The following is a 28,000-nucleotide window of genomic DNA, read 5'->3' as shown; positions in this document are numbered from 1 at the left end:
TAAACAGGAAGAGAATGGGTGTTTGCGAAGTCAATTTTTATTTGCATTTTCGGACTAAATTTATGTGACTTTTTATTACATTTTGATAGAAATAGAAGGTGATAATTTTATACATAGGCCTAGACAATTTTGCCATTGTTGTTATAATGCAATATCATTCAATATGTTCTTTCAGGATGCTTTCATGCATGCTTATAAATGGGGGGTTGGATGGCTGAATGGTTAGCGTGCGCGTTGTATCATAAAGTCTGTCATTGAGTCGACAGGCGTGGTTTCGAATCCCCGGTTGTACGTGGCAAGGAGTAGGGTCGCCTGTCCAACCTCGTGGGTTTTCTCCGGGTCCTCCGGTTTCCTCCCACTGCTAAAGGCCCCTACGCGCAAGCGAATTATGTAAATAAAATTAAACCATACGTTAGTCCCGAAATGACATAGTTTGTGTCGAGTGGACGTTAAACCCCATTTCTCTCTCTCTCTTTCTCTATGCTTATAAATTTACCAGATTGTCAATTTTACAGATTAATATTGTTTTTTGGGTTTTTTTTTATAAATTATATGTAGATCTAACTAAGCTTTCTTTGGACTTTTGATATCCCAATCTGATTAAAACACAGATCCTATTTCGTTTCGTTTTTTATAGTTCAAAATTTTGTTTTACTTGTCTTTACTACACTAGGATCTGGAAGAGTTGTTATATATTATAACAGGCATTCTACTTTAGTTGATGTGAGGAATTAACCAATGAAACTGTGGGTAAACCCCTAGAAACTCAATGCTGATTGATTAATCAATGTCTGACATCATAGGGCCAAAAGCCGCTCGTATGACCCCTGATGCGACCTCCCAGTACAATTGGTCAGATCTTATAGTGTAGGCCATCGAAAGTATAAAAAAAAAACGAAACCAAATATAGATCTGTATTTTAATCAGATTGTAGATTATATCCATAACAATTAGGGATTTTGGCTTGCTGCTGGTGCCTCTTAGGGCAAAGACAACTGGCAGGGTTTCAATTCCCCGGTTGTACGTGACAAGGAGTAGGGTTGCCTGTCCAACTTCGTGGGTTTTCTCCGGGTCCTCCGGTTTCCTCCCACTGCTAAAGACCCCTGCGGCAAGCGAATTTCTCTCTCTCTCTCTCTCTACGGCAAAGACATGTAAAGTGTGATTTTAGTATAAAACTATATTAACAGTTAACTATATGATAATAATATTAAAGGGGTAGACCAACGTGTGCTATGATAGTATGAGGGAAATTTTGCCTGCCCTTATATTGAATTCCAACTCACTGCCAAGGGATCTTTTACCTGCACGCCAATGTGTACATGGGACCTTATTTTTTTGTACCATCCAAACGACTAGACAGCTGTCCTTGTCAGTCCCTCCATCTTGTACCACTGACGAGGGGAAACCACACCAGAAACTCTAGATGAACTTTCTCAGCCAATACCGGGAGCGGACCCACAATCTCCACGGATAGCAAGCCAGCATCTTATGCCCCATTGACACTTTCACGCAATTGTGGTACGCTTTGGTACGCTAAAGTTCGTACCAAGACGGAAACTATGCGTACCATCGCGGGAAACAGTCGTAAACTATGTGTACCATTGCGTGCCATGCGTGACAGTGCCGACCCAAAACCTTGGATTTGTCCAAGCTCATGCCACGCACTCCAGGGCGTACCATTTTCGTAAACTATGCGCAAACTATGCGTACCCGGTGCGTAAAAGTGTCAATGGAAATTATGTCACGCACTGTCACGCATTGAGGGGTACTCAATGTCACGCATTGGTGCACAAGGTTCATCACTGGTACGACAAGATCAGCAATGGTGCTCATGGGTTGATGTAGGTATCTGCCAGTGGTCAGGAATTCTTCCCGCCACTTGACGTGTGTCACTCATTGGTGCTCACAGTTTACTCATTGATCCTCACAGTGTACTCACTGGTGCTCATAATTTCATCACTGGTGCTCATAGTTCACTTTCATATACTCATTGGCAGGTTTGCTTCACTCACAGACGCCGCACCAATCAGAGGCCTCCACGTTTTCACAACGTTTTGTATAAATAACCAGGTTCATGTGATTTCCATCTCATTTCATAATGTCACCTAAAGGAACAAGGAAGAGGGGACGAGTGTCCAAACCCATGAATGAGTCGACAAGCAGGACAAGATTAAAACCAGCCAATGAGCCTGTGCCCACTACCAAGCCTCAGCCCGGACCCACTAACAAGTCTCAGCCTCTAGACCCAGTACCAAGCCTCAGCCTGGACCCAGTACTGAGTCTGACATTGAGTCACAACAAGAGGCATCAAGTATGGCCTCAGTTTTAGTTGATCAGGAAGAGAACACACAGGCTTTGAAAAAAAAAAGAATCTGTGTGTCAAAGAAGGATATCCTGATTATACATGGACTCTGGAAGCCAATCTTCAGCTGGCTTGTAGACCTTGACGATAGCTTTACATACTTCTGGTAGAAACTTGCATATAGTGCTAAGTTCAACTCTGAAATTGTATTGGAGACTTGCATAGGAATCGCCACTGGCTACGAAGCGGAGTGTGATTGCTAACTTCAGGCCAACTTCAAGAGGTTCTCTCATAAATGTTTTATTCTTCTTCAGGTGTGGGGTCAACTTTTCAATCATCTCTTGAAACAGTTGGGGGGTGATACATTGGAAGTTCCGGTAACCTCTGTGATCTTCCTTGTGTAGTTCCGACAATAACTGGTCATAATGGCCAAAATGTTGTCTCCTTGTCAACCATTGCCTCACCCAGAGTCTCCTGACTTTTCTTTTCTTGCTGCAGGCAGACATTCTGTCGGTGTCAGGTTTTGATTGTAGAACAATATTTCGTTCACTTTCATCTTCTTCCAAAAGTAGTAGACCAACAGTTGCTGTAAGATGTACGTTTTGCAAAGTAAGGTTCCTTTCTTCAAGGTCTCTGTGGAATTCATCATTTTGAAGAGTTGACGACGAAATGGACCATATCCCAATACCTTTCCTTTATATATACTATTTCTATGAAGCGTGCCAGTGCGTGCCACAAAATGACTCACAAAATGGTCACGCATGCTTAAAACTGAGTACACTAGCGTAACCAATACCTGACAGTGCAGGAACTGGCGTACCATAGTGCAAGTGCGCGGTCACCTGAGCAAACTGTGAGCAAACTATCCGCAGATATTGCGTACTGTAACGGGACAATGATGGACGATGCGGGACACATGAGAGACAACTAACATGGTATGAATGCGCACCAGTGCGGACAGATTTTGCATACTATGAGCAAAGTTTGGTCAGCAACGGCACGAACTATTTGATTGACAGGTGAAATATACATGATATCCATCCGCATTGGTACGCATTAATGAGATTACCATTGTGGATTCAAAATGCGTGAAAGTGTCAATGGGGCATTACGCACTTAGCCACTGTGGCTCTGAGTTATAAAATATAATTTGGAAGATTGCACATATAGCCTACATTTTACAGGATAAATCATTGATTGACCTTTTTGTCATGTGATAAGTTTATATCAGTGAATGTTGTTTCTTCTACGTAACAGATGTGCTGACTGACTTTAGTTTATCATTGTGTATTAGTCATAAAAAATCAATAAACAAACAGTTAATAATTACAAATTATTTTTATCTGAATTTCAGATAGATTAATCTGCTAGCTATAAATATAAACAAGTAAATCCTATAAACATTATCATATGTAATGACATCCGAAATTTTGTAAGTGATATTTTATTTGGTATGAATTTATAAAGAAAACTGGTGATTTTTTATCAATAATGAATGCTACATTTACTTTGCTGAACAAATAGGAAATAAATTTGATGAAATGTTAACTGGTAGCACCTTATGGTTTATCAGTTGTGAAGCATACCATATAATGGTAGGAATGTCAAGTTAAGCAGAATGTAAACTTACACATATCTGAAAATTTCTTGTACGTAGGTCTATGGATTGGAATCGCAAGTTGTGGAATATTTATGTTTTGGTCATTACAAAAAGTATTGCTAACTTTTGGGGGTATTTTGGTGATTTTATTTTGTGGCTGCAATATTTGGTTTACGTAAATTATTAATTGATTATAATAACTGTAATTTATTTTCCAGTTGAACAGTAAAGATGGGCTCTCGAAGGGATGGCAGTAAATCGGGCAAACCTGCCTCACCAAAGCAGGCATCTGGTAGTAAGTTCTCATCATCGTTGTCAAGTGGTTTTAGTTTTAAAGCATTAGAAGAAGTGGAAGAAGACAGCAATGAAGACTTGACTCTTTTTACTGGTAAATTTGACAAAGTTGTGGCTCAGGCCCATAAGCAAAAGAGTGCCAGCAGTGAAGCTTCTAGTTCTAGTGCTGTTTCCACTCCCACGTCAGAAGGCCCACTATCGAAACTTCAATCTTCCAAATCCTTGGACGAAGACAGGTCATCTCCCTCTAAAAAAAATAAAACCTCGGTGTTCGAATATAAAGGAAGTATCACTGGTTTGATAAAAGACAAAATTACAGACACAAAAGACAAAATAACAGAGTCTATCAGTAAAAGATTAGAAGAGTTTTCAAATGATTCAAGTCCGACATCAGAAACTGGTAAAAGTTTGGCAGAAGTCACCAATCACCCTTTAATTCCTGATAAGGTAGATAAATTTGATGAAGATGAAGCAGAAGAGGATGACATTGTTAAAGTACACTCTGCTCCTGCTTCATTATCTGATTTAGCATTGACTAATGAAGATGACGGTATTGAAGTTATTGAAAGTTATTTTGGTGATGAACCGATGGAGGATTTTACTGGAGATTCAGGGATCTCATTTCGTGGCACGGCCGTACGTAATAAATCTAAAAATTTGAAAAAATTAGTTAAGAAGTCGTCTGCTACTGTTTCAATGTCTGACTTAGTAACCACACCGGATATGGATATGAATACAGAAAGTGATCTTATGAAACCAAAGCATTCTAAAGAAGAATCAGGGGTTGCTAATTCAGATGGAAATATAAAAAGTGGTTCTCATAAAAGACTAACCCGACAAAAGAGTTCAGATTTTGGTGTGCCATGGCAAAAAATTGCCACCTTTGCCGTTCTTTTGTTTGCATTCCTAATAATTCCATTGCCATCATATATATCCGGATTTATAATAGGTATTATGTTAGCTTCAGCAGGCTGGGCTATATATATTTGGATAATAGAACCACCGATTCCCAAGCCAGTAATAGAAATACCACCTCTGGATAAGTTACCAAAGATGGAAATTCCTCAAATGAAGGAACCTTCGAAAGAAAAGGGAATTTATAAGGTAATATTTTAATTTTTACTCCTACAATATCAGTCGAAACATTCAATTTAAATAAAAACTTATAGATCAAAACTAAAATTCTCCACAATGAGATGAGATATATTGCAGATTCTTAATATTTTATTTATTACCAGTATCTAGTAAGGCAAGCCTGGACATAAGGCACCGGTCATAGACTTTGTCAGGCACAAATTTTCACACAATCATTTTATTACACTATGATATAAACACTGAGTAATAATTTGTGCCTGACAAATTCTATAACAGGTGCCTTGTTCCAGGCTTGTATATATTGTATGTTGTGTGATAATTTGTACAGATGTCCAGACTTGTAGTAAGGTGGTCCATGCTAAAATTAAAATCAATGCAATACATACTAGGGCCTACATGTCACGCAGTGTGACTAGAAATATGACCATTTATAATCTTCCAAATATTTAGCTGATGATTTTTTTTCTGTTAGTTTTTAGTTACCACTGCAATACTGTCAGATTTCAAATAGTAGGTAGTATAGCATGGACAGTGACCAATAGTTACCCTAATGACATCACATCTACTACTGTCTGATTCATCGTAAATTTTAAACGGATTTCTTCGATTATGAACAAACTACTTAACTTTGGTTATTATAAACTTACCTGTGTGTTTGTAATGAACTCCCGTTCGATAAAATCCATTGCACAACTAATTATCACAACGATGAGAACAATTTCTCTCTTGAAAAATTTGAAAATTTACTTGTAATTTCGACAGAGTCGATGTCAACAATGTCTTCGTGACGTATTGGTCGAATCCAATATTCCTGTTGCGGGGGTTGGTTAACATTGAAAGATAGTTTGACAGCGCGATCATTTTGATCGTATATGGGTTTGGGCGACGAAAAATATCAATTGAAGGCAATTACATAGGAGATTTATATGGAAACCACTGATCGCCAGTCTATCAAATTTTCTTCACAATTAAAATATCACTGATTGCACGGATACTCGTAAAAATAAAGTCATGAATAAACTATAAATATCCTATCTTCTTTATGTTATAAATAATTTAACAAGGATCATGAAGCTTACCTCCGAATTCTCTGAGTGTATTTTTAATTTTATACGCATTCTTTCGATCGAATAATAACCGCTTCAGTAACATCTTTAAGCGTGTTGCGGCAGCCCTCAGCGTGTCTATTGCCGTATTGGGTGCCCGGGTGGGTATATAATGCTACTAAGCCCGTATGACCCCGTAAGAAGCGTAACATTAATTCTCGATTCGACAGTTTTGACCGAAGTGTGATAAAGCCCGTAAAACGAATGTATAGTTGTGTTTGTGCGGCATGCGTGTTCAAAAGTAAATAATCCCATCCGAGTCGCTAATCAAATAATTAGAACAAAATATTTCAAAAAGTAAAGCTATAAAATTTGCAGAGATTTTACTAGAATGTAAAAGACGGTAACTAAATACAGGAATGCGGGTAGTTATGTGTGCGAACGCTCAAACTCATTGCCAATTGTCGTAGGTATCCAGACCACTCGGACCAAAGACTACTCGGACTAAGACCAGTCGGACCAAAACAAGACCAGTCGGACCAATTAAATTATATTATAAGGCTAGACAATATGCTATTTATTTATTATTAAATCACAATACAAAGAAGCAAATAATTCTTATACGGAATTCTTATATTTAGAGTTGTTTGGTTCAATTTTGTGTACGTAAATAAATCAACGATTAGTTTTAAAATTAATTAATAATGGTGCCAAAAAAAAATATCAATCTAATTTTTCTTTACTCTTGCAATGAGACTCGGTATGTCCAGACTTTTGACAGTTTCTAAATATACGGGTATACTGTTCTTGTCTGATAGCCTAATTTTACTTTTTCCACATTCGCGGTATCCCCAGTGGTTTCATTCCGTTCTACCCCACTAACCCCTGGGTTACTATATATGGGGGGGGGGGGGTGGAGACACGTTTTCAAGTTATCCGCCCTTGATGCGTTAATATAAACAGCACATAATAATACGAAGACCGGACGTTTATATGCCCCTTTTTAAACGTGACTACAAGTGTGGTTCTCGATATTTTGCGATTTGGAATACAATTATCAATTTATTCAAACAACACGTTATTATTAGTTCGAGTAGTCATATTAAAACACACACAATTATCAATTTATTCAAATAACACTTTATTATTGATTCGAGTAGTCATATTAAAATAAACACAATTATCAATTTATTAAAATAACACTTTATTATTGGTTGGAGTAATTATATTAAAACAAACGCAATAATCAATTTATTAAAACAACATTTTATTATTGGTCCGAGTCGTCTTTCTGTTGTGTCCGAATAGTCTTTTTGTATGGTCCGAGTAGTCTATTTGTTTGGGCTGAGTGGTCTATCACTTGGTCCGACTGGTCTTGAACCGAGTGATCTTTGGTCCGAGTGGTCATGGATTCTTGTCGTAATTGTACTTGAATTTCCTATGCTGTCACCCCTAATACGAAATGATATCTTCCGCAGAGTGACGTAACCATCTTCCATATTGGTATTTTTCTCTGGGAAAAGTTTGTGATATTTCAATTTTTCAAGAGAGAACTTGTTTTCATCGTTGTGATAATTAGTTGTGCAATGGATTTTATCGAACGGGAGTTCATTACAAACACACAGGTAAGTTTATAATAACCAACGTTAAGTAGTTTGTTCATAATCGAAGAAATCCGTTTAAATTTTACGATGAATCAGACAGTAGTACATAGATTGTTAATTTCCTAATTAAAAGCGAAATAATTTGTACTTAGGTTCACCATTTTGGAAACTTGTTTAATACTAATAATGGCACATAATGAATAAAATATAAACAATCTGCAAGAGCTGCAGCTGAACTTCCTCTTTAATATTTAGATTGATGTACACATTTTACACATTAAGATTAATAATAAAGATACATGTAATGTACATGTACTATGGAGATCTTTTCTAAGCTTATGTGTATATTATCAGCTTTTGTTTTATCGATTACATTATCTACAACAAATTATATGCTCTTTTGATCCCATATCAGTATCCAAATCATTGTGCAATTCTTGATTGCATTTTATAGTATAATTATATTATATATGTTTTATCTATACTATAGATAATAATCTATTATATTTTTATTATTTTCAGGGATGGATGAATGAATTAATGGAATATAATCCTGATGATTACCATATCAACCAAACTCATTCAATCTATGTTAAGTTAGAGGGAACTCATTTACGACTACAGAGACCAAAAGTCAATATGCCAAAACGTGCCATGTGGGACGAATCTTTTCCTGCGCCCCAGTTTATACACCAGCGTCATCTAGAAATTAAAGACAGTCGTATATTTTTAATGCCACAAGGGCTAGTTGCGAAAAGGCTGTGGAGTAAAAAATATCCTATCTGTATAGCATTAGCACAAGATAGAAAATCTGGAAAATCTAAAACCACTGACTCCCTGAAAAGAGTCACACCTGATGATGATGGGTTTGAAATGATCACTGATGAAAAATGTTTGAATAATATCTTATATTTATTTGCCAGAACTGGCCAAGAGAAGGAACAGTGGTATCGCAGATTTAAATCTGCTGCAAGTGGACAGCCACTGGGAAATCACATATTAGATATTTATAAAGCATTATCGTTTACAAAAATAAATCGTAAGAGTTCTGATAGCTCATTAAAACACAAGCGTCAAGGTTCATCAGATTCTATTTCATCTATTTCTTCTCTGCCAGAACAACCCCCTAGTCCAATCCAAACTACAGATACAACTACCGCAAATGCATTTGATCTTCAAGCATTTGCTCAATATATGGGACGTTTGATGCCATCTCGCATAGACATTAAGAAAGATGCAAATAACAAAGAGTCAGCACCTTCCAGCTCATCGCCTCGTAGACCCCAACACTTTCAATATGATCCCACAGATATTAGGCAATTAAGTGGTTCCTTAATATGTGACCCCCAGTTGATATGGCTAAATTCATTGATAGGTCGAATTTTCTGGGATTTTTTACGTGATGTGTGGTGGGCTGAAAAAGTGAGAGAAAAACTGCAAAAGAAACTTAGCAAAATACATGTAAGTTTTAGATACATGTACAATTAATATCTTTTTTCTTAGTTAGGGTATACAGATTTGTCAAGGTGGTACAAAGAGCCAATTCCACCTGCACATAGAAGAACCATTGACTGTTGGAATTCAAAGAAGAAACACTGATGTCTGTGAAAATCTTTCACCCTCACATTGCAAACCTGAATGGCCTCTGTTAATTTGTCATGAATCTCCATTCCATTGATTTTATTGAGCTCACAGAGTAAGATGCTGGCTCACTAAGCAGGAGATCTTGGGTTCATTCCCAGGTGTTGGCTGAGAAAGTTCCTCAGGATTTTCCGTGTACTTATTGGCATGCAAGTAATATGTGAAAATGTCATCATTTTATATGGATTTTTTTTACAGTTATAGATCTGATAACTTGTATATCATCTGGATTATTTACAGGTGCCATATTTTATAGAAGAACTGAAAGTTACTCATATAGATCTAGGAGATGAAATACCTGTTATAAGAAGAGCTGGCATGCCTTATATAGATGAACAAGGTTTCTGGGTAGATCTAGATGTTGTCTATAATGGAGGATTTCAGATGACTATAGAAACTAAAGTTAACTTAATGAAGTTACGTAAACCATCTTCAACATCTTCTAAAGAGGCAGATTTAAGGTGATTATAAATTGTAACACTAACAGATTTATGTTTGAAGAGTCGTTCAACTCATTGAATTAGCAGATACCAAAACTGATCATCATTTCGTTATGTTAGAGTGTCTTATATGTTTACTTTAAACTTGGAAGCAGTAATGGGTTAATTACAGCTCTTATGAGTAAACATACATCAAGTTCACATTAATATACCCACAGAGCAAAATATCTTGCTTAGCTATCAAACTTATCTTAACCAGCTGTGAACATATGTTTTATTATTTATAATAAATGTTACAATATTTAGGTAGTTGAATTTAAAAGTACGTCAAATATTATGATTAATTATAATGAGTATTGATGTTTAATTTTACAGTGTACACACATCACCTGTAACTGATCCAGATGAAGAAGATAGTGCTGAATCATCTACTGATGATGATGAGGACAGTCAGGTGCCACCAGGCAGTGATGGGTGAGATACTAAAATATAGACTTAAATTAAAACATTCTTATACCGCGCTTTCATTTAATTCTAACAAGTGTTCTTGGAAATATGGATGACGGTCTTTCAACTTCATTCTTAGTTTGAATAAATAGTCTTAAGAGATGTATTGTAAAAGGCGAATTCATCATTTAAAGATTCATTATGCAAGAGCTAAATCTGCCTATTGCAGGTCTTTTTTTGGCACCAAATGTTCTATAAACTATTATTTAGATATTTCTTCACATAACAAGCCTTAATCAACTCTCTAGGTCATCAGACAGGGCTATAAATTCGTAATTTTTTGCGAGAATTTAAAAGGATTCTCATATATGCAATCTGCGGGAATCCTCCGAATCTAAATTAATAATACTGTCTAAAAAACAAAATTGTGTTTATTGTGTTCTTTTATAGTGCTTTCGGCACATCTTGCACACAGCGTGAATTACGCGTTTATTTTCAGAATCAAACGTAAACTCATAGTTTTCATTTAGTTCCTTACTCCATTTCGTAACAGTTTCTTTAGATACAGTTTTAATTTTGCTTCCAGAAGCCATGTCAATGTCCGAAAAATTCTATTGATAACTGCACAAAGTTTTATAATAAAGGAATATAATTTATGTCCGCACAAACAAAAGTGAAAAAAAACAAACAAGTGGCTGACCTTGATAGTGACAATAGAATTGGAATGACCCAATCTAACCGCATTATATTTATGTGGAATTAGCAGAATCAAATCGCTAAAGCAGTTTCTTTTAAATTTTATTTAAGAGGGATTAAAATAAATAATTAGGAAACAAATTTTTTTATTGTAACTGAAATTCAATGCATAAATACAATGTAAATGGTGTTGCACCTTTATAATACATATTTCTTTCGGTGCTCTACTTTTACAAGATGCCATGTCGTGATTGGGGAATTTTCCACACAATTCATTACATAACACAAACACAAAAGCAAAAGACCAGGCAGAAACCTATCAAAATTATAAGTTAGAAGCAAACAGTAAAACAAAAACACAACAAATATTTTATTTTATTATACATGTAGTATTCTATAAAGTAAGTCATATAAATTTGATTCAAAACTCCCTGACTGACATTCAATAGTCGGACTCGACAATTCTCCGCGATTTTTTTTTTTAAAGACCACGTAAGATCAAAAATCTAAATTGCATGTATGTATAGCCCATGGTTACTATATCAACTTTACGGCAAGTTCACACCAATCTGATTAAAATTAAGTCCGCTGTTAACGTTTAAGTATCCGACACGCCAAAACGCTTTTCGATTTTTCAATTAGTACCTTAATCCGGTTGATTGGCTGGTGACGTCACAGGCACTACACATAGGATATACATTATCTATACAATATCTCACTGTATGTACAATATCGCACTATCAATACACACGGCAACTGGACAAGCGTCTATTGACGGTCCAATTACCACGTGACTGGCCTAATCATAATCACCGAATTATCGTCTTTCATTGGTATTGATTAGACATTTGTGATTGGAATATTTTAGAGTGAATTTAAAATGCCGTATCATGCCGTAGATCAATTTAAGCTGCCTTTGTTTAAATAGGCCACGTGTCAAATGAAGATGACTCAAGAAATTAGCGCATTTACCGGTAATTTGGATAACCCCTTAATACTTGATATCCCAAACTTAAGTACAGAAATACAAATGGTGCCAGTCATTTGTCGATATATTCATTATTAGCTATATATAAATGAAATGAAATGAAATGGGGTTTAACGTCCTACTAGCTATATATAATGATAATAACCATTCCTATACATAAAGAACAACTACAGTGAATATGGAATTTTCCGATGACTATACATAACATGTGCAATAGATCGCACTCATTTCTCTGCCAATCAACGCTTGGTATCTTATTATCATGTACCGTTCCATGTACTACGGGTGTAGTAAATAAGGTTAAACTTCGTCGCAAAAATTGCACGGGATCATTCGTGGAGTTCATGGTGCCGTTTGGTGAGTGATTAAACTGTCAATGCTGTTGTTGTTACAAATTTAACGTCCAATACATAATGCATGATATTATGGACAGGTTGACTTATTTACTTAAATAAAATATAGAAGTTAGGTAAAAACACTAAATAATAAAAAGTTCTTGTATATCTAAACGTTACTTTAAAACAGATTTAAAATAATTAAAACTTCTTGTATATCTAAAAATCACTTTAAAACATGGTTTTAAAAATGGTTTTAAAATCGTTGTCGTGGGAAGAAAGGGTGGGTCATCTTCTCACTTTGTCATAATGAAAGTTAAAGATGCAATTGTAAAATACATTTATTATAAAGAAGATAACCGATGTTAGACATTATAACCTAATCGTATCAAAAACATTAATCCATCCATCAATTAAATGTTGTTTAAACGCCAATCAACAAATAATACGAGGCTACTTGATTACAAAAACACCGGTGAGCAATAATTATTGGGTATATAGTAATTTTAAAAAAACTTATTAGTAAAACTTAATTATTTTATACAATTAATGTGTGTGTGTATGATTCTACCATTAGTTCGTTCGTGAGGTATTACGCACACGTTCCACTTAGTGTGATGTCTTTGATCTGGCTGGCGTAAAAAAAGATAATTACCTAATCAACATTCCTAATCCCACTAACACTCACTGCTAACACCAACTTGAAATTAATTTATGACCCATGCCTGTATAACTTTTATAGTCGGATTGATTAATAATGACAGATATTAACGACACTACACTTTATGTTGAAAAGCGAAGTGCTCGTAGTAAAAACCACATAGCTGGACCCGTATATTATTTACATGTTAAAAGTGTTCGTCCAATAAGTTCCATATTGTAAAAAATTAATTAAGAGTTCAGGACTTCAAAGTTTAAAAGTTGTAGGCACTCTAAATTGGATCTTAAATTAAAATGAATTACAAAACAAATTATTCCGTAGTCAGTTGTTTTATTTAATTAGGGGGATTAAGGAATACTTCAGGCGTTAAAGAATACACACGCCGGCTGTATATAGGTAATTAAGGAATAAACATTCCGAATATGCATTCGGTCACTATGACGTCACTGGCGTCTGAGGGGATTAAGATTGTTTTCGATAATTGGCAAAGCCGTTTTTACGGAAGGTCTATTTTTACGACTTTGAGTGAAGATAACTGAATTAATTTCAACCAGATTGGCGTGAACTTGCCATAAAGTGGATATAGTAACCATTGGCTACACATGTCTCAAAGTTTCCGGGACCATCTTATGTGCACTTTAACAAAAATTCTACACAAATCCTTGTAGATTCGCAGCGTAAACTCTTGCGAGAATGCTTGTGCGAATTAGATTCGGAGATTTGCCTCAATGTCTATCCCTGTCGGATAGCAATGATTTAAATAGATTTGAACACCTGCAAGATTTTAAAATTTATCAATAAAATGGATAATCGAGACTAAGTATCGATGCTATCATAGAACACAATCTGCGTTAGATCTTGTCAAAACTTCAAACACTGATAATGTAATTTGAATGAAATTTTAAATATCTTCATCTATTTTTGAACTATTATAGCAAGAACAGGCATTTCTTATCTAAATCTTACATAATACATCTTTAACATGGCCAAAGTTTCACTGTAGTAAAATATTCTCCAATATTTCTAACATGATTTGCAACTGCAATAATGTTGGTGCTTCCATTTTGTAAATATGATATTTGGAATGGCATACCACTACCGATTTGCCGTTCCTTATGATTTGAAATTGAATAATACATGTTGTTTTAATTTGTTTCAGTTCTTCGGGAGGTGCCAGTAGAAAATTCCTGAAATATATAGATAAAATAGCACAATCCCGTTACTTTCAACAAGCTTATGATAATAAATATTTTAAAAAAGCCATGGAAGGTGTATCTAAAACACCATTAGAATTAACAGTAGAAGTAAATGCCTTAGTAGGTTGTTTAGCTCTCAATATACTACCACCACCTACAGACAGATTATGGTAAGAAAGGAAGAAAATGGTGTCCCTTGACCCCATTTGACAAATACTTGTCCAGCTCTGTTAATAATAAGGATAATAATAATATGTCTATTTATATGCTTCAAAGTCAGTTAAGCGTACTAATAGCGCATTGTTGATCTCAAGTGTATGTAACTATACAAGTTTTGTTATTTGTATATTGATCCCAGATGATCTAGACATGGTGTATGGTGTATGCCTGTCTTCACTAGCCCAGTCCGAACTCCATTTCATTCAAATTTACACAAACTAAATCAGCTATTTAAAGTAAGGATGTAACGAGTCAAAAAAAATTGAACCGGTTAACCGATGGGCAAAAAACCGACCGTGACCGGTCAACCAATTCACATTTTAGTTGCGGAGTTATTAATCGCCGGACCGTACGCAGGATTAAAGTTTACTTTTTCACACTGTTTAACTTCGTTTTGAATATAAGAAGAGTTTATTTATTGCAGCTTATTTTGTTTTTCATTCAAATTTCTCGGAAGGAAACATTGCGTCGTCTAACAGTCAAAAAGGTCATGGTCTCACGTGGTCGTCACTCGCCCAGTAGCACATGCCGTTGTGTGACAGATCGGAAAATTGATACAATATTATTAGTGTTCGACCCGTTATAAATATAGGAATATTCTATGGCCCCACCTACCTCCATCTCAATGTGCAATGTTATAATGTAATCCATTAATAAAATATTTAATTCGACGTCTTTATTCGCGCGTACGGCATTACTTTCATTTCCATACGCATTTAATAGTCAACCTGTAGTCAAGATTACCCAGCCCGAAGATACAACGCAATAAGTCGCTCTTTTCTGGAGAGTCTTAGATCACGGTCAAAACATTATTATAACTTACATAATTTATATTTATAAATATTGCCGTATTAAAAGCTAATACTATAAAATTTGTATGTTTACCACACGTGACTGAACATGTGACCCCATCGAGCCAATGAAATGACGAAAAGATTATACCATTTGGCCACATGCCAGAGGGACGAAAGATACTTTGTTTACGGCATAATTTTTCTACTACGTTTTCGAGCAGCGAACACGACCGTTTTATTACCGGGAAATTTTTGTATCAACGTGTAATATGAACAAGAGAGCCTGGGCTAATGCTAGTTTACTACTAGGTCGATATACACTGACATTGTTATATAGAACGAATAACGGTCACAGGAATATCGAACCGGTCTGGTTGCAGAACCGAACCGTAACCGGTCAACCGAGTAACCGTTTACATCCTTAATTTAAAGTATATTGTATAAAAATGATCATTGCTCAATGTGAATACAATCATGTATACTGTGTATGAAGAATCTAACATTCAGCATATTTTTATATTTAAGCAGTAAAAAGTGATTAATGGAGTACAGTGTATAGCTTTTGATATTTTATATATTTGGGTTCTGTTTTTCAATTTTGAAGGTATGGTTTTAGAACTAATCCAACTCTATCCTTGTCAGCTAAACCTAAAGTGGGAGAAAGAGAAGTAACTATTACACATATTACAGAATGGATTGAGAAAAAACTTAGCACAGAATTTCAGGTGGGTTTTAGTGTTGTGCTCAGTGATTGAACATATCTGTTCACTTATTTCAGTAACAAACACATGCTTGTTTCAATTCTCCAGCTATAGGCAAATATTTCCTTTAACCCAAGTCAATCCAAAGCCTGTTTTTAGAAATGCAATTAATATTACTAGAAAATTATATGTTCATAGATATAAAGTAAACTAATATTAATTACAAAATGTAATCCTACAACTTTACCAAAAATTTCATAGTTCATTAGCCTCAAATAATTGTTCATGTCATTTTGGGTAAGGTGTACCATAAGGATAAGACTATAAGTTTGGAAAACCATGCAGTCTGTCTGTTATAGTTCTAAACATTCAGCCGGTTTACCAGTGAAAATGTATTTTAGTTTTTAATGAGTAAATATAGTTGAAATGTTAAATTTTGATCTTTTGATTATCTTTATTTATTTTACAGCGTGTTTTTGTGATGCCTAATATGGATGATCTTATTATACCAATTCTGCTAGCTGATTTTCCAGATGAGGCAGTACCAACAGTATCCTCTACAACTGGTTCCAGTGTTTGACACTTGTTGTCATGAGTATTACTACCAACGATATTTAACCATTATGTACTATATTTGATGTGCAAGTCCCTCCCCAGCAGTCTTAATATAATACAAACCCATAATTTACCCCAAACTAACTGTGGATCATTATGACTGAATATCAACTTGTGAAGTAGGGTTAATCACTTTGGGGATCTTTTTGACAATGATATTAATTTCATTAGACAAGAGTGTCACAATTTATGGGTAAAAACATTTAAAATAAAAAGTGTAATACCTCTTTCAGCCATAGTGATGAGCAGATAGTAGTGATAATTTATTGACTATGATTATACACAGATGCTTCCCAGTGCTAGACTCTTTTTATTTATATAGCGGTGTATCATAACCACATTATCTTTTTCTATTGTGATTCATATTCATTTCTATTCTGATTCATTCACCCTATTGCTCTCATTATTTCATCTTTCTACAACATATTCATGCTTTAGTGTAAACTGTCTATATTCTTATCATGACATCCTGGCTTAAAACATTTGTTTTCAATTACAGTGAAACCCACATGACAGAAATCAGTAAATATAGGATACATTTTTAAGGTCTTAATATTTTTTCAGACCTTATTCAGGTAATTTTGGAACTCTGGTTATTGTTAAGATATTCTTTTGTTACAAGCTTCAACCGAAAATGATAGAACAATGACCCTTCCCAATTTGGTATCAATCTATAGATATTTGTCCTTCCTCAATCCGTCTTCATATCTGTTTAAAAAAAATTAACATTTCCAGTATCTGCTGTGTTATAGATATTCATGACTGTTTTTGTCTGAAAGTCAAGGCTGACTTGATGGATAGGCTCTTGTCTTATAGTTATGTACACAACCGGTTTGGTGCAGAAAAGTATAACATTACACCTCATTCTTTCATTTCTCCATTGCTGTGGGCATGTTTTATTGCCTGGCAACCTATCTTTCTCTACATATAACAAGGTACTTATTTTAAATAAAATTTACCGTAGTATAACCAAAATATCTACGCTTTTAAACTGTAATTGTAAAGTTATTTATACAATAATCAAAGCCAGATCATTACAATCAAAATATACATACATGTATACTTTATATATAATAATTACAATGACTCAATGGCTACTTGCTTTTGTATTTTGTATTTCTTTGTCAATTGACCATTTTATAAAATGTCATGACATAGTAATTTAAGTGGGGTCAGTTTAACTACATTATTGTCAATTTTATCGACAAGAAAACATAAAAATTAAACAGAAATGTAATTCTATAATAATAGAGGTAGAAAGTGGCCTTTAAATAACATTGACCATTGACGTGACCCATGATCATTTTCACTGAAGAGTTTGAAATTGTGAAATGGTCAATTTTTAATAATGTTAATATTATTACACAGTAAAGTAATGTATGAAACTGTAAGACATGAATGTTATGAGGTTTTTATTTTCCATTAAAATTATTTCTTGTGTTATTATTTAATTCTTCATGGTCAATTCAAGTAAATTATTGGAATAAAGATGCACCAGTACATTATGTTAGTCCCAAAATTACTTTCTTTCTTAACAGCCATTGCCCTTCATTTAGAAATCCTTTTGTGGCTTTATACATTGGTATCAACAGCCTTTACATTTTTCTCGATCACTCTGCTTTCACAGTGAAAAGATAACATCTCAACTTATTCTGCTGCCATGTTTGTAGGTTTGCTTTCCCATTCTTTAGTAGTATCCACTCTTTTTGAAGTAAAGATGTAATTCATAACATTTTAGATTGTTAGATCTGATTGCATGCCTTGGTGATTTAAAATAATTGCTTTTGAACTGTTAAAGCAATATTGTTATTCATAATATTATAACAGATGTCATTAAAATGTGTAATTAATTGGTATAAAATGTTTGGAAAGGCTTGATCTCTACCAGCTTAATATGTCTAATTTCATAATATCTAATGAATTGGGAGACGTTAAAGGTTATTGTTAAATGTTTTGTTAAAAGTTAATTTGATTTGTTGTTATTTGCTGTAGATATTAATTTTATATACTTTTAAGATGGTTGTAAGTTTTTGATATTTATATATTATTAGGGTAAAACGTTAATTTTATTGTGATCTATTTTATACTTTCATTTAACAGATTGCACAATTAGTAAACTTGTTACTTACTGTGTTCTGTAAATTCAGCACACAAATATTCTTGGTTTACTAGTGCTGTGCCATTAAAGAGTTAATTACTGTATGCCATAAATTTTGATGTAATTTATTGTCCTCCACCTTTCGAAGAAAGCAGGGGACTATTAAAATGGGTTCCTTCGTCTGTCTGTCTCTCCGTCCCTCTGTCTGTCCTTCTAATTGAGCTAGAATGTTCAAACTTGGTGTAGGTGTTTATTAGGTCAAGGTCTTGATGGAGTTTGAAGATGAGCATTTTCTGCTTTGGGTAAGCAGAGATAAGCAATTTGATTGGTTGATGCTTTGGGACAAATTAACTTTAGTTCTAATTAAGTGAGAGTGATGAAACTTGGTGTATAGTTTTATTACATCAATACCTTGACTAAGTTGATAATGACCATTTTCTGCTCAGGGTAAGCACAGCATTAAGCAATTTAATTGGTCAAGACTTTTGAACGTAACAACTCTGCTTTTAATTGAGGTAGAATGTTTAAACTTGATGTAGATGTTCATTAGGTGAATGTCTTGACTTTGAGTTCAATGATTAACATTTCGAGCTAAAGCCAAGCTGAGCTAAACAATTTCATTGGTGGATGCTTTGGTACAAGATAACTTTGATTCTATCTGATATAGAGTGATGAAACTTGGTGGATTCTATCTGATAGAGAGTGATGAAACTTAGTGTATAGTTGATAATCAGTTTGATTGCTTCTTGATACTTTTGAAAAAAATAAATGTGCGATTAATATGTGTCATCTATTTATTTTGGGATTTCGGCGGGGGACATCAGCCTCACTGTTGGCTTGTTATATACAATACAGGCCTATTCAAGATACTGTTAAGATTGTTTAAAATTTGAGCAAATTATATGAACATTTGCAGATCAACTGAAAAATTCTATAGAATTTGACAAGTCTTCATCCTCACAAATGGCAGATACTCAGTATAAAAATGTATCCTATGAAAAAGCTACAACATTGTAATGTCTTTCCATTCTTTTCGAGGGTAAATACTTCATACAGTATACCACTTGACAGTTTATGTTTTACTTAAGAATCAGTCGCTTGTTGACAAGCCTCAAGATGTGAAGTTCAAAATTGTGTCAATGTTTTTCATTTGAAATGTTAAATGAACTCAAATATGTATTTTATGCATGGGTTACATAATTTGAGTTATTCCTCAGTATTTTATATATAAAATATTGCTGTTAGATAAAGAACTTATGTATTTTATTAATAGAAATTATTATATATTGTTGTTTTTCTGCAATCTGATTGAAATACAGATCTAAATTTTATACTTTTGATTTAATGGGAAAACTTTGACTGAATGTCGTAAACTATCTATATTTAACTTTTGTTTTGTTCTCTACTGCTCCGTAGATGTTTTCCATAATTCAGTCCACACCTTACCTAAAGCTTGACTAAACAGACCATTTCATTGGCTAATCTGTTGTGTCAAAAGGATCCTACTGCCATGAAGACATATAAAACTATATTTGAACTAAAATGAAATAGCTTCTGTGTTTTGATCAAATTGCTTTTTCTGTAGAGAAACCAAGTGTAGTAAAGTACACTGTAGCCTATTTATTTAAAGATGCATTATGTAAGAGCTAAATCTGCCTATTGCAAGTTCTATTTTTATTAAAATGAGACCGTTTGTCGATCCGTCCATCCGTCACACTTTTTGGGACACAATAGAATGTTCAAACTTGGTGTAGGGGTTTATTAGGTCAATGCCTTGATGGAGTTCGAAGATGAGCATTTTCTGCTTAGGGTAAGCAGAGATAAGCAATTTGATTGGTTGATGCTTTGGGACACGATAACTTTAGTTCTAATTAAGTGAGAGTAATGAAACTTGGTGTATAGTTTCATTACATCAATACCTTGACTAAGTTCGATAATGAGCATTTTCTGCTCAGGTTAAGCAGAGCGATTAGCAATTTGATTGGCTGAGACTTTGGAACACATAACTCACCTTCTAATTGAGCTAGAATGTTTAAACTTGGTGTAGGTGTGTATTAGGTCAGTGCCTCGATGGAGTTCGACGATGAGCATTTTCTGCTTAGGGTAAGCAGAGATAAGCAATTTGATTGGTTGATGCTTTGGGACAAGATAACTTAGTTCTATTTAAGTGAGAGTGATGAAACCTGGTGTATAGTTTTATTACATCAATACCGTGACTAAATTCGACAATGAGCATTCTCTACTCAGGGTAAGCAGAGCGATAAGCAATTTCATTGGCCAAGACTTTGGAACACAATAACTCTCTTTCTAATTGAGCTAGAATGTTCAAACTTGGTGTAGTTGTTTATTGGGTCAATGTCTTGATGGAGTTCAAAGATGAGCATTTTCTGCTTTGGGTAAGCAGAGATAAGCCATTACATCAATACCTTGACTAAGTTTGATAATGAGCATTTTCTGCTCAGGGTAAGCAGAGTGATGATAAGCAATTTGATTGGTCGATACTTTGGAACACAATAACTCTCATTCTAATTAAGTTAGAATGTTCTTTTGTTGTAGGTGTCCATTAGGTGAATGTCTTGATGGAGTTTGAAGATGAGAATTTTCTGCTTAGGGTAAGCAGAGATAAGCAGTTTGATGCTTTGGGACACCATAACTTTAGTTTTAATTAAGTGAGAGTGAGGACACTTGGTATATAGCTTTATTATATCAATACCTTGACTAAGTTTGATAATGAACATTTTTTGCTGAGGGTAAGCAGAGTGATAAGCAATTTGATTGGTCAAGACTTTGGAACACAATAACTCTCCTTCTAATTGAGGTAGAATGTTCAAACTTGGCGTAGGTGTCTATTAGGTGAATGTTTAAACTTGATGTAGATGTTCATTAGGTGAATGTCTTAACTGAGTTCAATGATTAACAATTCCAGCTGAAGCTAAGCAGAGCTAATCGATTTCATTTGTCGATGGTTTGGGACAAGATAATCTTGATTCTATCTGATAGAGAGTGATGAAACTTAGTGAAAAAAATAAATGTGCGATTAATTAGTATGTGTCATCTATTTGTTTTGCCATTTCGGCGGGGTATAAACTTAAAGTAAATCAGATATTAATTTAGCCTCTAGAGCTTCTACAAGATTTTTCAAAGAGGTCAAGTGCCATAACTCTGAGGATTCATCGTCTCGTAACACTAAATGATGTGTATAAAATTAAATTTGAACTGATTTCAACTTTAGCCTCTAGAGTGTCTGCAAGGGCCATAACTAGGGCGGTAATAATTGGAAATTTTTGAAAATGACTAGGATCCTTTCGTCTAATGATCTTTAATAGTGTGTATAAATTTAAAGTCAATCAGATATTAACTTTAGCCTCTAGAGCATCCACAAGATTTTTCAACATAATCAAGGGCCATAACTCCGGCAGTAATTATCAGAAATCACTGAAAATCAATAGGCTTATTTGTCTCATGATCTTAAACACTGTGTATTAATTAAATTCAAGTGGATATTAACTTTAGCCTCTAAAAGTTAGTTTGTTGGTTCGGCGCCCACAATTGTTTGTGGACACCTGACAGGCGACGACAATATACGAACTAATTTCCATATGGGCATATAGAAATGGATAATCAAGACTGTTTAATTATTGTGATTATAGCAAGAACGGCCAGCTCTTGATCAAAATCTTACATAGTGCATCGGTTCTTTAAGAATATTTTAGTAGAGTTGTTCATGTAGCGTGTTTATATTGTTGTCATATGTCTGTTCATCACAAATACTCCAGTTGTGTTTCGATCGTTGTGAAATTGTTATATATTCATTCAAATTAAAATGGTGAGGTCAAGAATCAGGAAGCATTTTGGTTTTCATCCTTATTTGAGACAATATATGGATTTCGTAACCTTGTGTATACTTTCATTACATCAATACCTTGAAAGTTTGATAATGAACATTTTCTGCTTAGGTCAAGCTGAGTGTTAAACAATTTGATTGCTTGATGCTTTATGAAAAGATAAATGTGCAAGTAATTAATTGTCTATTTATTTTTGGTCTCACTGTTGGCTTGTTAGAATAGCTATAACGAAAGGGTTAATATTTATAATTATTATTTTAGAGTTATTGCAATTGCTTTACAAAAATAAACCAGTGATTATGTAAAATTGCCATGCTGGTTAGGGTTGATTAGTTGTCTGTTTGATAACCTAATTTATTATCCATTAAGTATGAGCTTTTTTTTCCCTTCGATTTAAACAAGGGTTGCTAAACTAATATCTAGTCTGTGTATCAGTATTTACTAGTTTGTTCAATAAATATCAAATACTTATAGTATACCATGGTTGGCTTAGTTTAATTATTACATATTATGTTGATTATAATAGAAAGATTGTTATCTATTCATTAAGTATTATTAAGAATATATTTAAATGGATAGTTTGTGTGATTTCAAATAACCTTGCTCTGGAACATTTTTTCTGTTTTGTATCTTCAATGTCTTCCATATATATCAGGCAAATTGTTGCAATTGTTTTATTAGGAGATAATTAACTATTAGTTGTTAATAAATGCCAGTGTTCTTGCTAACAGATTTTACTAGTGTCTGATATGGTTCCTTCAATGAGAGTTCATGTAAGTTTGAAATAGGCAATATACATGTTACAGAATATAGAAGTAAACTACTCTGTGACTTCATGATTTTATTCAAAAGTTTGACAGTATGTTTAAATTTTGGTCTTTGTTATAAGCCCACATTGAAATGTGATTATATATTGTCGTTGCCCCTGTCCGTCCATACATCGGTCCTGTGTGGACGCTCAAGAGGCTAAAGTTAATATCCAATAACTTTAAATTTATACACAGTGTTTAAGGTCATAAGAAGAAGAAGCTTATTGATTTTCAACGATTTCCGATAATTACTGCCAGAGTTATGGCCTTTGATCACTCTAAAAAATCTTGTGAATTCTCTGGAGACGAAAGTTAATATCCGATTGACTTCAAATTTATACACAATGTTTGAGGTAATAAGACAAAGAAGCCTATTGATTTTCAATTATTTCCAATAATTACTGCCAAAGTATAGGCCTGTGATCACTTTGAAATATCTTGTGGACACTGTAGAGGCTAAAGTTAATATCCGATGATTTTAATTTATATAATTAAGGTCATGAGACGAAGAAGCTTATCAGTTTTCAATGATTTTCGATGATTATGGCAATTGATATTAAATGTTTTGTACGCTAAATGTTAGAATGTGGTAGAACTAGATTTTAGCGTGTTTTCACTTCCAACAAAAGAAAAAAATATGAGACAACCCTTGTTGACTCCCCAGATGACTACCCAGATGACTTAGCTGCTGTGGACGTATGTTTCATTGCCTGGCAACCTATCGTTTTGCAATATTAAAGGCAATCTAATATTTAAGATATGTCTGTTGTATGCCTTGTGAAGGCTATCCATTGACTACTTAAATCTGTTTTTATTGTTATGTATCAAAAGTAAGTAGAATTAGAAGTGTGTATTATTTGCAATATATAGAAATTGTCTATATTATATTATTGAATCGTTAAAAATTATCTAGGAGCACTGAACATTCAGTCAGTTTGTGTATCAAATATTGCAGTCACACAAATGTACCATTTTGATGATCTTTTTCTGGTAGCTAAGCAATTTGATTTGTGTATGCATTTCATTTTATTTCAATCATGTGATGAAACTTGGTGTATAGTTTCATTTCATCAATACCTTGACTATTGATTAGGGGTGCACTAGATTATGAATACAGACATGTAGTTGATAGCTTGACTGTCTGGTCATACCATCCAGATAAATTATCTTTTGGAAAATTAATGCTTAATGTCGGATCAGAAGAATCTCAAGTTTAGGTCTTTTAACCAATAAATAAGTTTTTCCTTTTATATAACTTAATCATCCAGCTTTTAATACAAAATATTTTACAAAGTTGTTAGGGTTTTTTTTTTTAAGTGATATGTTAAATTATTATTGTAAAGAAAACACAAGACAGCCCTACAGATATATTGTTAGTTCTTTGGGATGCACTGTCAAAGTAAATGTGTTTATGATTTGTTACTAGCTATAATTTAAAGTGTGTTCAGTTCAGAATTACATGATATACAATTTTTGTAATAACTTACCAAATTTTTCTTATATTGTGGTAAAATACATTATATGCAACCTAGCCATAACCATTTTTATACGTCCACATTCATAATGTGAACGTATTATGCCGTCGCCCCTGTCTGTGTGTGTGTGTGTGTGTATGTATGTATGTGTGTGTGTGTGTGTGTGTGTGTGTGTGTGTGTGTCTGTGGTTCGCCTACAGGGCGCAATTCTTCATGGATTTTCTTCAAACTTGGTATACTTATTCCTTATACCCCAAGGAAGATCCCTATTGTTTTTGGTGCATGCCCGACCCCCCGGGGCAGAGCCACGCCCATTTCTAGTATTTGTTTGTTTGTCGTCTACAGGCCACATTTCTTAACTAATAATCTTGAAACTTTGCATACACATTCTTTGTACCCTAAGGAACATCCCTATCGTTTGGGGTGCATGCCCAACCCCCAGGGGCAGAGCCACGCCCATTTTCTTTTCGTGTGTCTTTGTGTCGCCTACAGGGCGCAATTCTTACTGGATTTTCTTCAAACTTGGTATACTTATTCCTTATACCCCAAGGAAGATCCCTATTGTTTTTGGTGCATGCCCGACCCCCAGGGGCAGAGCCACGCCCATTTCTAGTATTTGTTTGTTTGTCGTCTACAGGCCACATTTCTTAACTTATAATCTTGCATACACATTCTTTGTACCCTAAGGAACATCCCTATCGTTTGGGGTACATGCCCAACCCCCAGGGGCAGAGCCACGGGCAGAGCCACGCCCATTTTCTTTTCGTGTGTCTTTGTGTCGCCTACAGGGCGCAATTCTTACTGGATTTTCTTCAAACTTGGTATACTTATTCCTTATACCCCAAGGAAGATCCCTATTGTTTTTGGTGCATGCCCGACCCCCAGGGGCAGAGCCACGCCCATTTCTTGTATTTGTTTGTTTGTCGTCTACAGGCCGCATTTCTTAACGCATCATATTGAAACTTTGCATACTTTTTCTTTGTACCCTAAGGAACACCCCTATCGTTTGGGGTGCATGCCCAACCCCCAGGGGCAGAGCCACGCCCATTTTCTCTTTGTGTGTCTGTGTGTCGCCTACAGGCCACAATTCTTAATCGACCGTCTTGAAAAAATTTCATATGAATTCCTTATACCCTAAGGATGATCCCTATTGTTCTTGGTGCATGTCCGACCCCCAGTGGCAGAGCCACGCCCATTTCTTATATTCATTGTTTGTTATCTACAGACCGCATTTCGTAACGTATCACCTTGAAACTTTGCATGCTTACTCCTTCTATCCTAAGGAACATCCCTATTGTTTGTGGTGAATGCCCAGCCCCCAGGGACAGAGCCACACCCATTTTCTTTTTGTGTGTCTGTATGTCACCTACAGCCTGCAATGCTTAATCGATCATCTTGAAAACTTTTTTATACTTATACATTATACCCCAAGGCTGACCTCTATTTTTTTGGTGATTGCCCAACCCCCAGGGGCAGAGCCACACCCATTTTTTCTTTGTGTCTCTGTGAGTTGCCTACAGGCCACGATTCCTAATGGATTGTCTTTGAACTTGGGATATGTTTTCCTTATAGCCTAAGGACGACAACTGCATGTCACGACCCCCAGGGGCAGTCATGCCCAATTTTTATGTATATCGTTTACAGGCCCGAATTCTGGATGGATCAACTTGGTATTTGGCATATGTATTCCTTATAGCCTAAGGGCATCAACTATTGATTTTGGTGAATGCCCCAACGCCCAGGGGCAGAGCAACGCCCAATTTTTGCCTTTAACGCCCAAAGGCCACAATTCTGAATGGATTATTTTGGAACTTGGTGTACTTATTCCTTATACCCTAAGGACGGCAACTAGTGATGTTGCCATTTCAATAACAGGATGGTACCTGTTTATATTGTTTCCATATCCAACCCCCATGGGCAGAGCCACGCCCAGTTTTTGTATTTATCGTCTACAGGCTGCAATTCTGAATCATCTTGGAACTTTGCATATTTATTCCTTATACCATAAAGACAGCAACAATTTATTTTGATACTTGCCCGGACCTCTTGGGGCAGTGTCACACCCACTTTACTGTTAGTATTTTGTCTGTAAATTTGGCAAAACAAACCCGACGCCTAGCCTTCTTTGCCTCTGATCATATTACAGCCATTTCATATTTCATTTTCTTCATTTTAAAAAGTACCATATCAATCAAAGCTGGAATGTGGACGTATATTGCAGCGTTAGCGATGCTCTTGTTCAAATTGTGTTCATATTATTGATAAATCAAATCATGCTTGTTTCTATGCTTCCTCATATTTTACATGTAATTAACCACTAGTCTCTGAATCTTCCCCTAAATCACTGGTAAAATTCATTGGAAAAAGTCTGTGCTTAATAATTGTTTCACAATAAGCCTATAATATTTGTAAACTGAATTTTGTTTTATTTACCACATGATTTGTAGCTGTGTGAAATGACTGATGCATTGTAATGCTGTGTATTGAAATAAAATCATATAATAATCATCTTAACGATATATTTCCACCACGTCAAGATGTCGGAAATCATGAAGACTCAGTGGGTAAATTGCTGGCTTGCTAACCTGGAGGTTGGAGGTTCTGTCCAGGTGTCAGCCAAGAAAGTTACTTAGAATTTTCCAGCGTGGTTATTCCCCTCCCACCTTGTTAGTGGTACAGAACTGTGGGTCTGGCAAGAGAAGAATGGGGTTTAACGTCTACTCGACACAAACAATGTCATTTTGGGACTAGTGTGGTTCAATTTTTTTTAATAGGGGTCTTTAGTAGTGGGAGGACCTGGAGAAATACCACAAGGTTATACAATTGACCCTACTTCTTGTCACGTACAAGCGAGGAATCAAAACCATGCCACTAGACAGATATTATGATGCAACGCCCACGCGTTAACCTTTTGGCCACCCACCCCGTCTGGCAAGGAACAGCATCTAATCGCTTGGTTGGGATGATAAACCGAGGTATCGTGTTCACATTGTATTGTATTGGCATGCATGTAAAAAAACCTTGGAATTAGCATTGCTGTTCGGGCAAAATTGTCCTCAATCTTCATTCACCCTGAAGGAGCAGAAAAGACATTTCATT

The 28,000-nt window shown here is 35.1% G+C and overlaps 1 protein-coding gene across 2 annotated transcripts; it reads left to right on the top strand.

Annotated features, from left to right (window-relative positions):
- Positions 1 to 8: 8 nt before the first annotated feature.
- LOC126810016 (testis-expressed protein 2) lies at positions 9 to 27,409 on the top strand. Of its 2 annotated transcripts, XM_050534919.2 has the most exons (9): positions 9 to 98; positions 3,657 to 3,734; positions 4,121 to 5,300; positions 8,464 to 9,402; positions 9,823 to 10,043; positions 10,398 to 10,496; positions 14,309 to 14,515; positions 15,963 to 16,083; positions 16,529 to 27,409. In XM_050534919.2, the coding sequence occupies exons 3-9, from the start codon at positions 4,134 to 4,136 to the stop codon at positions 16,637 to 16,639; spliced, it is 2,865 nt and encodes a 954-aa protein (XP_050390876.1). In that variant the 5' UTR covers positions 9 to 98; positions 3,657 to 3,734; positions 4,121 to 4,133; the 3' UTR covers positions 16,640 to 27,409. The 2 variants fall into 2 exon arrangements, with proteins under 2 accessions (XP_050390876.1, XP_050390877.1); XM_050534920.2 differs by lacking the exon at positions 3,657 to 3,734.
- The last annotated feature ends 591 nt before the right edge of the window (positions 27,410 to 28,000 follow it).

The sequence above is a fragment of the Patella vulgata genome, chromosome 2, assembly GCF_932274485.2.
Source record: "Patella vulgata chromosome 2, xgPatVulg1.2, whole genome shotgun sequence".
NCBI lineage: Eukaryota > Metazoa > Mollusca > Gastropoda > Patellidae > Patella > Patella vulgata.
The sequence above is the reverse complement of the archived record's forward strand: the minus strand, read 5'-3'. Positions and strand labels throughout refer to the sequence as shown.

Bases quoted from the DNA above. Each gene is read 5' to 3' on its own strand.
- LOC126810016 (XM_050534920.2), top strand. From the start codon at position 4,134: ATGGGCTCTCGAAGGGATGGCAGTAAATCGGGCAAACCTGCCTCACCA. The intron at 10,497-14,308 runs GTGAGATACTAA...AATTTGTTTCAG, and splicing joins GTGCCACCAGGCAGTGATGG to TTCTTCGGGAGGTGCCAGTA. The intron at 16,084-16,528 runs GTGGGTTTTAGT...TTTATTTTACAG, and splicing joins AACTTAGCACAGAATTTCAG to CGTGTTTTTGTGATGCCTAA.